The following is a 15160-nucleotide window of genomic DNA, read 5'->3' on the forward strand; positions in this document are numbered from 1 at the left end:
ATGCAAATAAGAATCCTCTTCCTTGTGTCATCATATCTTTTTTGGAAGTGGTTATTGTCAAATCAAATCCCTCTCTCCATCTAATCCCTTGATTTAAGGCAACAACTTTTCAGTTTTTTATTTCAAAAAAAAAAAAGGGGGAATCATTTTGGGTAATAACTACACCATAATGGTCATTAACCGTCCACTAATGGTCATTACATCCACCAAAGTCTCTCTCTCCAATCCACATTTAATGTGACTCTCACCTTGCTTCTCCCTCCACTCAATTCGGTTACTTCATCAATCTTTCATATTCCATTCTTCCATTACCATGAAAAAGAAAACCGCGCCAAGAAAGAGTGAAAAAATCCTCCTCTCTCAAAAACCATCAACCCCTCAAACCCACACTCACATCCGCATACATTCTACTTCTTCATCTTCTCCCTCACCCCCAACCAAGCACACCGAAGCCATGAGGAAGAAAGTAATAGCACAGAAGAGTTCCGGAAGAAGAAGAAGAAGCGGGAAAAATAAGGAGCCCCGCATTGAGGAAGAGGAAGAATCTCATACCTCGCCCATTCATTCACTACCACCTTTATCACCAAAGAGAACTATCCCCGAAAAAAGCTCACAGAAGACCAAGGGGTTTGCACTAAATGACACCACCGAACTTCCAAATTTGGAATCATTAGAATTCAGAAACAAGTATGGCAAGACTCACTCCCACTTTGATCCGAGCAGATTCAACTCTTGTACCTCTTTTGAGTTTCACAATGAGGTTATGGAAAAACGTCATTTGTGTGCAACCTACCTTGTCAGTCTCGACACTCTCACTAACAAAGGCATCAACATCTCCTCTCTGTTTGAACTCCTCAACTGGAAGCCACTTCTTCTCATTCAGAAACCAGTCTATCCTGGCCTAGTCCGAGAGTTTTACGCCAATATGCGATTCATTGACGGCACTCTTCATTCCTATGTCAAAAGAGTTCAAATAGCCCTTGATTCTGAGACCATTGGAGCGGCCCTGGGCTTCAAGGATGAAGGACCACGAGCGTACATGGTAGACAAATGGGATACACAAGTCGGCGTTTCATACAAAACGGTTCTTCAGCAAATTTGCGAGAATCTTTCTGGCTTGCATGGAACGATTCCAACCCACAAAGCTCTAGGACCAGTCAACTCTCTGGTCACCGAATCATCACCCATATTCTGACTCCCCAAAGCGGCTCACACAACCGAGTAACATTTTCTGACTGTCTCATATTATTTGCTTTGGTTACCTTTACTCCGATATCCTTTGGCTATATTATGATTAGGCATATATGGGATTCTGTTAGAAGCACCAAAAAGGCTAACCTGCCTTATGGTATGTTTTTAACTAGAATTTTTGAATACTTTAAAGTTGATCTGTTGAATGAGGCAGTAGAGAACAAAGTATCCTCAATCAGAGGAGGAGGAGCGACTAAGGGAACCAAAGGGGGCAAATCTGTTGCATCGGATAGTGACAATGAGACCAGGCCAGAGTCTTCCAAAACAGTCAAATCCATCAAAGAGATTTTGGGTGAATTCTTAAACATGGCAGAAATGATGATTCAATCTCACAAAGAGGCTCGCAAGCAAGCTTATGAGAGCGAGAAAGCTTGGAAAAATTGCAAAGAAAGGGTCGGCCTGATGCTAGAAAGTCTTAAGAAGGATCTGGGCGATAATAGTGAAGAAGGCGCTGAGGACTCTGCTTTTCATCTATCAGATGATTGATGACTGTTGTTTTATGTTATTTGATATTGGCATGATTAGGCTCAATCTTTCTTTTGTAGTAGCATGACTTGATACTCACTGCTCCTTGACGCTTTGACATATTTGGCATTTTATGAATATTTTGTTGTATTGCCAATGTTTTCTTACTGCAGGTACATAATGCCCCTTGATGCCAAAAGGGGGAGGAAATTGAAATGATCCAAAATTGAAACTGGAAAACAGGGGATGAAATTCTCTTTGAGAATTCATGATCACCCTTGTTGATGATGGATAATGCATTGTGAAAATACATTAGGATTATGTTTGATGATGTTTTGTTAATATAGCATTCGGTTCTACTTTAATTACTGCCATTACTTGATGATTATCTTGGTGAAATATGTGAATTACCTTGATAGAATGATTGATGATTGGATTTATTTTTGGCAGTTCCTTTAGTTTGAAATGATGAAAGTTGCTGTGTTTGGAAAAAATATATCATGTTGATGAAAAATATTTTTTCTACCATAACCATGATTGCTCTGATTTAGTAAAAAATATTTGAACAGCAAAATCTTTTTCCAATATAGTTTGAGCAGAAAATCAAACTTGTGATAGCAAATAAGTTTTGTATATCATTCAAATCTGCTCATAAATCAAGCATTCAACATTTCAAAATTAATACGTTGAATAACATTGTTTCTTGAAGCTTGATTAAATTGTTACAGGTTAGTGCTTCCCTTGGTAAGAATAGCATATATCAAGGGGGAGCCATGTGACATTTTGAAAGGGGAGAAATTCAAATTCAAAGGGAGTATTCTTTACTCAATCTTTACATTTCTTTCCATTTCAATTTTAACAATGTTTGTCATCAAGGGGGAGATTGATGAGTTTGGAAAACTCTAAACTAATATTTGTGATGACTAAACATTATTAAAAATAATTAATTACAAAATTATTAATCTGATTTTCATTTAACATATATTGATTAAATAATTTTGTTGCAGGTATTATTAGGCCGAAAATGAAACTCTGGTGCAAGCCCAATATGTTTATAATTGCTCAAAGCTTTGATATTAATATATTATGATCATTGTGGCTGAGACAATGTTGTGTTTTAATTAGGCCGAAAATAAAATATAATTGCTACAAGCCCAAGTGTGATTTTATTTCTAATTCAGCTTTGATTCAAAAAATGTTCAAAGAAGTATGGCTGAATTATTGTGATATTATTTGGGCCAAATTGAAGTTATTATTGCTACAAGCCCAAATTAATATTGATGCTACAAGACCCAATGCATGATCCGAATCCACTAAATATAGAAAGCAAAGTTCCATTGCTTCCAACGGAACTTCTTTACTCATCATGAAGTGGAATTCAAAATTTTATTAAGTAAAGATAATAAATGCATGGGAAATATGAGAGAGAAAGTTTCATTGACATGATTGATGGCATTAACATTACACGCCACTTAGGGAAGTAAAAGCAACTTTTACGTGTGTAATATGTTTATTACATTGAATTGCTTTTTCCAAGTTGTTTATTCTCTCTCATCTCTTTCTTCTCTTCGGACATTAACCAGGAAACAATGGAAGCTATGTTCAGCTACCAAAAGAAAGAAGGAGCTGCGTGCATCAAGACCATCAAGCTAATGATGGCAAGAAAACATACTAAAATAAAAATGAGCTGTGGCTGAGATTTTCACCAAATATAGTTAGATTTGGTGAGGTAATCTTGAGCTCTTCATGCTCAAAAAGGAAGAAGAAGATTCGGCCAGCAAGGTGAGATTCTTGGAGGCATGGCTTGTCTTTGATTCTGCTCAACCACCACAGGAAGTAGCTAGAGTGGCGAAGTGATGGTAGAGGCAGAGATTGAAGCAGATGAAGTCATCATCATCATGAAGCATCAAGGGCCAGAAATCCATCTTGGAGAGCAAGCCAAGGATGGAGAGATCGGATTAATGAAGAGTGATGACCAAGGAAGGACTAGAGGTAATTGCATGTTGGTTACTGCATGGTTATCTCTTCTCTCTCTGTGTGGCCGAACCGGTTTCTTGAAGGAAGAAGAAGTTGGCTTGGGTTTTTGGCTTCAAGTGTGGAGGCTTCTCTCTTCTATAAAAAGGGAGAACAGCCACTGTTTGGAGCAAGGAGTTAGAAGTAAGCTGTGAGAGTGCAAGGCACAGGATTCTCAGAGCTACCTAAGCTTACAGATTTTCTTCTCCTTCAATGTATTCTGTTTTGTATTTTTCTGTTTAATTTTATCATGTCTTGAGTCTCATGGAAAAAGGCAAACAGTGAGGTTTGTATGAAAAAGCCATAGAGCGGAAAAAGGCAGAGAGTGCAAAATTAAAAGAAAAAGTCATAGATGTCTTAGAGTTCCTTTGTTCATCTATATTGTGTTTCATGATTCTGTGGGAATCCCCTTGTAAGTTGGGTTAGCACTTTACAGTTTGTAATCAGATTGGTTATAGTGAAATTTCATCATGTTTGTGATGGAGACTGGATGTAGGCTGCACTGCACTTAGCAGCTGAACCAGGATATATCTGGGTGTAATCTTCTACTCTTCTCTATTACATTTCTGTTTCTACTGCACAGGAGCAAAAACCAAAAATATCTCGTGTCAAGTGATGAGACAAAAAGAAAAGTCTCGTGGCTAGGGACGAGACAAAAGAAAAAGTCTCGTGTGAAGTGATGAGCTAAAACAGAAAAGTCTCCTCTAAATCCAGCAAGTGTTAGCAAGCAAAAAATGGGGCTAAGATTCAACCCCCTTCTCTTAGCCACTAAAATTATCAACATATATTATATAACTCAAATAAGATTTATCGATAATGTGTTATGAAAATAAATTTCTAAGCTTAAAATAGAAGTATTACAAATCTCATATTTATTAAAAATAAAATTTCTATATAATAATATTATTATAAGACAATTTTCATATTTTAAACTAATTTTTTAAGCTACTATAAAAAAAAAGTGTATTTTTCGATACAAAAAATTGACAACTATATTTTTCGTCGATATTTTTCGACAACTTACTATCAATATTTAAAAAAAAAAAGATAATTAAAAATAAAAGAATAAAATCGTTGTCGATTTTTTTATGATGTATTAATCATTTCTTTGCTATTGTCACATTATCCATAAACTAGGGTGGAAAACATTTTTATTTTAAAATCGACGTCGCGTATATCTTAATGAATCAAATATTTAGTTTTGTTCTATTTTAATAGAGATACCCTAAAGATTCGATGCTATTCTCTAACAAATTATAATATAATTATTAAATAGTTATATCACATGTAAGTTCTCTTTTATTAATTAATTGGATGGTACTAGCAGTGTTCCATATATTTAGAATTAAGTTCTTACTTCTTAGGTTGTATCAATGTTGTTAACCAAGGCATATGCCCCAAAACAAATAAGGCACTTGTCAAGTTACTTAATTAGTTAATTATGACAATCTTCCTGTGGTCTTTGCATAGCAATTAAACTTGAGATAGAACAAAACAATCACACACGACAAACACAACTCACATACAGAAGATTATTACTAGATAGTGTTGACGGCCAATGCAATATATATAAGACACCTTAGCTTGCTTTCCTTCATCAACGTTAACATTAATAATCAACAGCTTTCACTAAACTACTAAAATTAATTAACAAAATTGATGTAGAACAAACTCGAATTCTAATGGTGATTTATAAATAATTTATAAGCATTTTGTTATTAAGTTGAACTTTTGTACAAGTTTTTTTTTTTAATTTATCTTATATTAAATTTTATTTTAAAATTTAACAAGAATCGAATTTTAAATTTCGTGATCAAATAAATTCTTATACTATATTATAAAATCACTTCTCTCAACAGTTTAATAAACTAATAAAAAGAGACATATAAATAATTATATTTTTAATACATTTAAAATATTAAAAATATATCATGAACTTAATAAGATAAGGGATACTAAAATTGTTTTCTTCTATATATTTATATAAAATTTAACCAAACAAACATCTAATATAGGTAGGGGTGGCAACAGGGCGGGTAGGGGCGGGTTTTTGCTCTACCCAACCCCGTCCTGCCGCACAATAACCCGCATAGAACCCGCCCCATTTCTACTTGCGGGTAGTAAAATGTTGAACCCTAACCCGCTCCTGCGAGTACCCGTTCCGCCCCTACCCGTCCCTATAATTATTAAAATTCAATAAATAAAATTAAATTTCAAAATTTATATAACCATCATCACATACATAACATAAATTAAAATAAAAATTTAAATATGATACAATATTATTAATTATTTACTAATTATTTTACATATATTATATATATTATATATTAAAATTATATATATTATATACATAGCGGGTGTTGGGTATATGGTATGAGAAGATGACAAAATCTTATATTTGTGTAGTGGTTTCAAGGTATGATTAGATCGCTTTCTTTAGAGAGATATTTGTCCCCACACTTAGTTGCTATAGAGTTGATGACAATACTCTTCCAGGATACAATGAAACCTAAGAATTTCTTAATTAGCAATAGTAAGAAATTCTCAACTCTTTTGAACAAAGAAAATCTCTTAATAATTGATTAAAATGTACACTTAGTACTTATATCTCTGAAATAGTAGACAAAGACTTATTTATACATATTGCACGTAGCAATTATGATTAGTTACGTATACAAATGGTTATGTCTTTTCTATTGTCAATAGATACAATGTTTTGAACATACACAATTCTTAAAAAGTTGTGTCCCTTTAGCCAATAGACACAATGTTTTGAACATACACAATCCTTAAAAGGTTGTGTCCCTTCAACCAAATGGTACTAAACGTTTAGTAACCGTTTATTAATATTAATAATAATATTAATAATAATATCAATAATATTAATAATATTAATTAATCAAATTTGTAAATACCCTTCAATCCCCCACTATTTACAAAATTTAAATGTCATACAAGTATATGTATAAAGAATGTATCACTAAGATTAAACATTCTTTTAGTGTAAATTTTAAAGTTTTAACGAAGTAATAGGTGTCTAATCGATTAAACCTATACTCCATATGCTAGTACCAAAAATCACACACATTATTTATACCCTCCAAGTTCAAGAGTTTACAATTTTAAGCACTTATAAGGCCTTGTGCTCATCCTGGTTTCATGAATATTTACGAGAATAAAACCTCTAAAATTCTCGATTAGAGCGGCACCATTCTTATATTCATATAGGTGGAATCTTTTGATAGATAATATTATCATTCCATTAAGAGTTTAAACTCACCCTCCTAATTTATTGTAAATAGCACTAAATCTTATACCTTAGTGCTCCAATTGCTAAATAACTTGTTATTACCCATTAAACCTTGAAACTAGTGGTCTACTAGAATAAGGTTGGGTTCCCATCATTTAGCAATAATAGGTTTTAATCTCATTTTAGCAGTAGTCTCTTTGATTTTATCCATTGATAAACCTTTAGTCAAAGGGTCTGCTAAATTTCTTTGAGATCTTACATAAGTGATGGTAACTACACCATCATCTATTAGTTACCTCACAAACTCATGTCTCAAACTTATATGTCTAGACTTTCCATTATATACCTTATTATATGCTCGAGACATGGTTGATTCACTATCATAGAAGATTGAAATGGCTGTCATCTGCTGTGGCCACAACTTTATATCATATAACAAATTTCTTAATCATTTCGCTTCTTTACCTGCGGCTGATAAAGCTACAAACTCAGCCTCCATAGTAGAATGTGTAATACATGTTTGTTTCTTTGAGGCCCAACTTATTGCTCCATCACCTATGGTGAAAATCCATCCTGAAGTGGATTTGTTGTCACTAAGATTTGTAATCTAACTTGCGTCGAAATAACCTTCTAAAACTGCGGGATAATCACTATAATGTAATCCCAAGTTTATAGTTTTCTTGAGATAACCAAGAACTCTTGTTATAGCTTTCCAATGTTGATTGCTAGGCTTTCCTGTAAACCTTGATAATTTGCATACCGCAAATGATATATCAGGTCTAGTACAATGCATTGCATACATTAAACTTCCTATGGCACTAGCATATTCTAATTGTGCTATAGGTATTCCTATGTTTTCTTCTAATTTAAAATTAGGATCATAGGGCGTATTGGATTCTTTAATTGTGAGATGACCAAACTTTTTCAATACCTTTTTGATATAATGAGATTGATTTAAAGTAAAGCCAACTTCATTCTTATGCACTTTTATGCCTAATATTGTATCAACTTCATTCAAATCCTTCATCTTGAATTTAGAAGTTAGATACTCCTTCGTTATACGAATTTCTTCTAAATTTGTTCCGATGATTAACATATCATCAACATATAAACAAATAATTACTCCATAATTTTTAGTAAATTTTGAGTAAATACATTTATCCGCACTATTATGTGAGAAGCCATTTGATAACACCACTGAATCAAACTTTTCATGCCATTGTTTAGGCGCTTGTTTTAGCCCATACAAAGACTTAATTAATTTGCAAACTTTCTTTTCATTTCCGGGCAGCACATAGCCTTCCAGTTGCTCCATATAAATTTCTTCATTAAGATCTCCATTTAGAAAAGCTGTTTTAACATCCATTTGATGTATATGAAGCTTGTGAATGGATGCCAATGCTATAAGAGTCCTAATATAAGTCATTCTTGCCACAGGTACGTAGGTATCGAAATAGTCTAGACCTTCTTGTTGTCTAAACTCCTTGGCCACTAACCTTGCTTTAAAGGTTTGTAATGAACCATCCGTGTTATACTTTCTTTTAAATATCCACTTACATCCTATAGGCTTTGATCCTGGAGGCAAATCAACCAAGATCGAAGTATTGTTAGATAATATTGAGTCTATTTCATCATTTATTGCTTCTTTCCAAAAAGCAGAATCCCTTGAAGGCATAGCCTCTTTGAACGTTTGAGGATCATCCTTTATGTTCATCACAATAGGAATCTTGTTTGTTACAGAATTTCTAGTTCCTTCTACCAAAAAGATGATAGCTTGAGAAGAAATAAAATCTGGACCCAAGTCCTTTTCTTTTCTTGCTCTCAAACTCTTCCTTGGTTCAATCAACTCTTTGTCGCTTAGACGTTTATTGTTTTGATTATTTATTTCTTGTGAAATATTAGTATCATTTTTGGGATATTCTTAATTAGAAGTTGAATCATTGATAAATTTATTTTCAATAAATTCTACCTCTCTTGATTCAACAATTATATTAGACACTAAGTCTAATATTTATATGCTTTAGAATTTTGAGCATATCCTATAAAAGTACCTTTTATGCCTTTTGACCCCAATTTGGTTCTCTTTTGATCAGGAACTCGATAAAAGGTTAAACACCCCCACACTTTAAGATAATTTAATTAGGTTTCTTTCCTTTCCAAATTTCATAAGGAGAAACCTTTCTATGTCTTGATGGTATCCTATTATGGATATGACATGATGTCAATAATGCTTCACCCACAAATTGTAAGCCGATTTTGCATTTAGTAACATTGAATTAACTATATCCACTAAGGTACGGTTTTCCTTCGAGCTCATATTGGTCATGGGTTGAGAACGGGAATTGAACTCTATGAGATCAAATTTCCCGTTGTTCCTCAGTAGCTCAGTGGTAGAGCGGTCGGCTGTTAACTGACTGGTCGTAGGTTCGAATCCTACTTGGGGAGGTTTGGTTCATTCCGAATTCTTGAATTCGAAATGAAAGGGTTGGGTTCGCTTTGACCGTTAAAAGTAGGTAACCCGTTCCCCCTGTCTTTTGTTTGTCTCTATTGCATTCTATCTCATCGTATCCCGTTCGGTTCTGCGATATTTGAGAATCGCCGTCAATACCTCGGTGTAGGTTCGGGATACTCCCTTGTTCCACAGTCCGGGGCTATTTAAACTAACCAATTCAGAATTCTCCGATGTACTAGTATTAGCAATAGCAAGTGCATCTTTGATGCAGTCATCAATTCTCCCGAGAGTTTTCTTTCCGCCAAACCATTTTGTTGCAGAGTATATGGAGCGGAAGATTGATGCACAATACTATGTAATTCACAAAAGTGATCAAATTTATTAGAAGAAAAAAATATTCTTCACCTTGCAGTGATTCAGGGATCACCACTTATAGATCACGAAGTCTACTTACAAGAATTTGTAATTCATGAATTTGATCCATAACAGGCATAGTATCATTCATAATAAATTCGAAATATTTTATCATAATAAACTTATCTGTTCCTTGTCGTTTAGTATTGTACTTTTCTTCCAAAGATTTCCAAATCTCCAATGGTGATTGAATTAACATATGACCTCAACATGCAAAAGTATCTTCATCATATTTCTTCTTCAATTGAACAATCTCTTCTTCCTCTTTCAGTGTGGAATTTTTCAGCAGCATTGGCAATTGGTGTAGTCTTTGGGTCAATCACATATGCAAGATTGAGAACTAAAAGAAGAAACATCATTTTGTCCTTCCAACGATTGAAGTTCGTTCCATCTAAGCGATCTAACTTGACAAACTCTTGATTAATGACCTTGAACGTGGTGTTTTGATCTTGTGCCATCTTCAAGTACTATCTCTCTAAAATTGTTGGGTATATGGTATGAGAAGATGACAAAATCTTATATTTGTGTAGTGGTTTCAAGGCACGATTAGATCGCTTTCTTTAGAGAGATATTTGTCCCTACACTTAGTTGCTATAAGGTTGATGACAATATTCTCCCAAGATACAATGAAACCTAAGAATTTCTTAATTAGCAATAGTAAGAAATTCTCAACTCTCTTGAACAAAGAAAATCTCTTAATAGTTGATTAAAATGTACACTTAGTACTTATATTTCTGAAATAGTGGACAATGACTTATTTATACATATTGCACGTAGCAATTATGATTAGTTACGTATACAAATTGTTGTGTCTTTTCTATTGCCAATAGATACAATATTTTGAACATACACAATTCTTAAAGAGTTGTGTTCTTTTAGCCAATAGACACAATATTTTGAACATACACAATCCTTAAAAGGTTGTGTCCCTTCAACCAAATGGTACTAAACAGTTAATAACTGTTTATTAATATTAATAATAATATTAATAATAATATCAATAATATTAATAATATTAATTAATCAAATTTGTAAATACCCTTCAGTGAGGTAGATAGGGACGGATATTACCTAAATCCGACCCCGTTCCATCCCTCTCAAAAATCCACCCGCTAAAAACCGAAGCGGGTAATTACCCACCCCAAGCAGATAGGAGTGAGGTGAGTACTCGCGGATTCGGGTGTATTGCCATCCCTAAATATAGGTACTATATGCTATGTGTATTAAACAAAAACATTGGAAATGAGGTCCAAAATATTGAAGACAATACTCATAATAAGAAAAAGCCGGCCTAGCCAATTATTTCCCATGTAGGACTTTGTCAATGTCACCCTTTAAACCATTAAACCTTAATTCACTATGTATGCTTCTTTTGAATATCAATTCTCTTCTTCGTCCTCATCATTACCTTTTCTTTTCCTTGTTTCTTCCTACCCCATTAGCCAAAAATCATTTCTGGCTTCAAGCACCGATGATCAATTAATTATGGGTCATAAAAGAAAACACTATTGCTTTCTCATGATCTTCACCATGTTGGCCTTTAATTTTGTGGCAACATTGGGTGACACATATGACCAAATTTTGATCAAGTTCAAAAGCTCCTTGTCCAATTCCGACATTGCTTTGAGTAATTGGGGCACGGAGCCAAATCTTTGTAAATGGAATGGTTTATTGTGTGACAAGAAAACACAATCATTTCATGGCTTGAGACTAGAGAATATGGGACTAAGTGGGAGAATTGATGTTGACACATTATTTGAGTTATCAAATTTGACAAGCTTCAGTGTCATAGGAAATAACTTTGAGGGTCCAATGCCTGAATTCAAGAAGATTGTGTGGTTAAGAGCTTTGTTTCTTTCTAATAACAAATTCTCTGGTGACATTGCTAATGATGCTTTTGAAGGTATGAAAAGATTGAAGAAGGTGTACTTGGAAGAGAATGAGTTCAGTGGTTATATTCCAAAGTCCATTGCTGAATTGCCTAAGCTTTTGGAATTGAACTTAAGTGGTAACAGTTTTGAAGGACAAATACCAGAGTTTCATCAAAAGAATCTCAGCTTTAATGTGTTTGATTTATCAAACAACCTATTGGAGGGTATCATACCGCAAAGCTTAAGCAACCAAGATCCAATCCGGTTTGCTGGTAAGTATAGCCTTCTTTTTTTCTTTAAGCAACCAAGATCTTACAATACTTGATTATAAATTTTTAAACTATAAAAAATTAAATTAAATTATGCAAATTAAACCTCCAATCCAAAATAATTAAACCTTTAAATTTTTTCTTTTCCTTGCAACACAGGCAACATAAATCTATGTGGAAAGCCTATGAACAAGAGCTGCAATGCCGATCCTAACGTGACCTTTGACTCCCCTTCTCCTCTTTCTCCAAATGCAAAGAACCGCCGCAATCTTATAATTGCTATCACGGTGGTGGCCGCGGTTGTGGTTGCTTCAATGCTAGTACTTCTTTTCATCTCCGGCCGCCGCCGACGGCCTACGAAATCAAGCAAGAGGCTAAAATCAACACCCCATAAGAATGACTCAGCCTACTATAGTGCACAATCATCAATTGATGTTAATAATAAGAAAGAAGAGAAGGGAGAGTTGAATTTTGTTGGGGAAGATAGAGAGAAAGCATTTGATTTGCAAGGGTTGCTTAGGGCTTCAGCTGAGGTACTTGGTAGTGGAAGTTTTGGTTGTACCTACAAAGCTATGGTTGTGAATAATAATAGTGGTAATGAAGAAGCAGTGGTTGTGAAAAGGTTTAGGCACATGAACAATGTTGGGAAACATGAGTTCTATGATCATATGAGAAGGCTTGGGAGTTTGTCACACCCTAATTTGCTCCCTCTTGTTGCATTCCACTATACAAGACAAGACAAGTTTTTGGTTTATGATTTTGGTCATAATCATAGCTTGGCTACTCATCTCCACGGTATATGTCTACTACTATTCTCTACTTTTTAATTTCTACAAAATAAAATGCAACTTTGATCTCTTATGTTTTGGAGTTTTAAAGTATTTAATTTTACTTTAGGAAATTGTTAAATGGTACAAAAGATTAATTTTTTCTTTTAATATTTAGCAGTAACTATGTGACTAAAACACAAAAAGGATAATTTTAGAAGAAAAATTAAAAGAGAAAATTTTTCATACCATCAGCAGTTGATAACATTAGAATGTCAAAGCACATGTTTAAAATAATAAATATTAATAAATTACATATAAATTTAGAGTTTAATAACGATGCATTCACAACATAAATTATTTTATTGTTATTTAATTAAAGTGAATTTTATGGTACCTATAATTTGGTATCTAACTTTTACCTAACTTACTTTTTATGGAAACTTTTAAATATTTAATAATTATTTACTTTTATACTTTTAAATTAAATATTAATTTTTAACCCTTTTTAGTAAGTTAGACAAACACTTTTAAGCAGCATAGCAATCACCTTTAATTAATTATATCTATTTGTTTAAGTAATTATTCATGTAATAAATTTAAAAAATAATTATTTTTATGTAATTAGTATAAAATTATTTTATATTAACAATACATTAAAATTAAATTCATAAACTTATATAAAATAATTTCACGCGAAATAGTTACATTGGTTGCCCTGAAGTCACAATCACATGTAATTATGTAACCATGTAACCATAATTAGTTCCAACAATTTTGAAGAACTAAGTTTATTTGACTAATAATTAAAGTTTAATTTAGACACATAGAGCTAATCGGTTGAAAATGATGGATGGAAAATCAGGTAGGAAAAATGGATGCATGCTAAAGTGGCCAACTCGTTTAAAGATCATAAAAGGAGTGGCAAGGGGACTTGCATATCTCTACACACAATTTCCAAACCAAAAAGTCCCCCATGGCCATCTCAAATCCTCCAACGTCATCCTCGACGCGGCGTTCCAGCCGCGTCTAACGGAGTATGGCCTTGTTCCGGTGATGAACAAGAGCCATGCTCAGAAATTCATGGCAGCATATAAGTCTCCTGAGTCATCCGACCGGACAACCGAGAAGACGGACGTGTGGTGTCTTGGCATCTTGATTCTAGAAGTGCTGACGGGGAAGTTCCCGGCGAACTATTTAAGGCATGGAGGGAAGGGTGAGAATAATGCTGACCTGGCAAGTTGGGTGAACACGGTGGTGAGGGAAGAGTGGAGTGGAGAAGTGTTTGATGAGGGCATAATGGGAATAAAAAATGGTGAGAGTGAGATGTTGAAGCTTTTGAGAATTGGGATGTGTTGTTGTGAGTGGGATTTGGAGAGTAGGTGGGATTTGAAGGAGGCTTTGGCAAAGATTGAAGAGGTGAAGGAGATTGGGGATAATAATGATTGTGAAGATGATAATAATAATATTAATAGTTCAAATTCTTATTCTTATGTTAGTGAAGGAGATTTGCATTCTAGGGCTACTACTTTCACTCATGACGATTTCTCTTTCTCAATTATTGCTGCTACTTGATGTTCATGCTCAATAATTCTTGCATATATACCAATACTACAATAATCAATTGTCATCTATTATTAAAGGGTGAATTATTGCAATTTATTCTTCCTACTTTATAATTCCTCTTTTTGTTTTATATTTTTTCTCCGGAAGAATTAAAAAATAATCAACAAAAAATGTTGAAAATGATTTGGTGTCAAATTTGAGTATGAAATATCTAGTAATTTTTTTTGTTTGTTTTCAAACAAACCCTCCCCCAAACAGTAATCTAATAATTTAAAGTTATACATATATAATTTTATACATGTAACATCTATAATTATATATTTATTATATATAATATTATTTAATTATTCTAATAGTGATTAAAAAATATAAAATAAGATAACTTTAAAATGTTTTGAGTTAATTTTCTATTATCTTTCATTTTTTTAACCATAAACTGAAATCAAACTCCTTAAAACGAAAGAATTCGGATATAATTAGTTATTTTTTGTGTTTTCACTCTAACCAAATTTGAAATGTTCATTATTCTTGGATCTTTATTTTATTTTATTGGTGATTTTTCACTTGTTATTAAAAAATAAAAAAGTGCCATTCTATTACAACAAGGGAGAAAGTCAAAGCCAACCCGTGAAGTTTGGTTATTCTCATATAAAGAGATAAACATAGAGCAAAATGTTTGTGGTTATTAAGTTCGTAAAGAGCTCAAATTCTTAAGCAAGCTAAAATCAACACAAAAATGGTTGTTATTATTGTTAATTCAACAAAAAGTAAGATTGGTTATTTTCTATCATGTTTGTCATTCAAACACCAAAAGTCAAAAGAACAAAAAGAAAAGTTTA

The 15160-nt window shown here is 33.4% G+C and overlaps 1 protein-coding gene and 1 non-coding gene across 2 annotated transcripts; both read left to right on the top strand.

Annotated features, from left to right (window-relative positions):
* Positions 1-9355: 9355 nt before the first annotated feature.
* TRNAN-GUU (transfer RNA asparagine (anticodon GUU)) lies at positions 9356-9427 on the top strand. The gene has a single exon. It is a non-coding gene; the product is annotated as a tRNA-Asn (tRNA).
* Positions 9428-11378: 1951 nt separating this feature from the next.
* Positions 11379-14397, top strand: LOC112754130 (pollen receptor-like kinase 4). Its single transcript, XM_025801719.3, has 3 exons — positions 11379-11991; positions 12148-12783; positions 13621-14397. The coding sequence occupies exons 1-3, from the start codon at positions 11379-11381 to the stop codon at positions 14328-14330; spliced, it is 1959 nt and encodes a 652-aa protein (XP_025657504.2). The 3' UTR covers positions 14331-14397.
* The last annotated feature ends 763 nt before the right edge of the window (positions 14398-15160 follow it).

This window comes from Arachis hypogaea, chromosome 16, assembly GCF_003086295.3.
Source record: "Arachis hypogaea cultivar Tifrunner chromosome 16, arahy.Tifrunner.gnm2.J5K5, whole genome shotgun sequence".
NCBI lineage: Eukaryota > Viridiplantae > Streptophyta > Magnoliopsida > Fabales > Fabaceae > Arachis > Arachis hypogaea.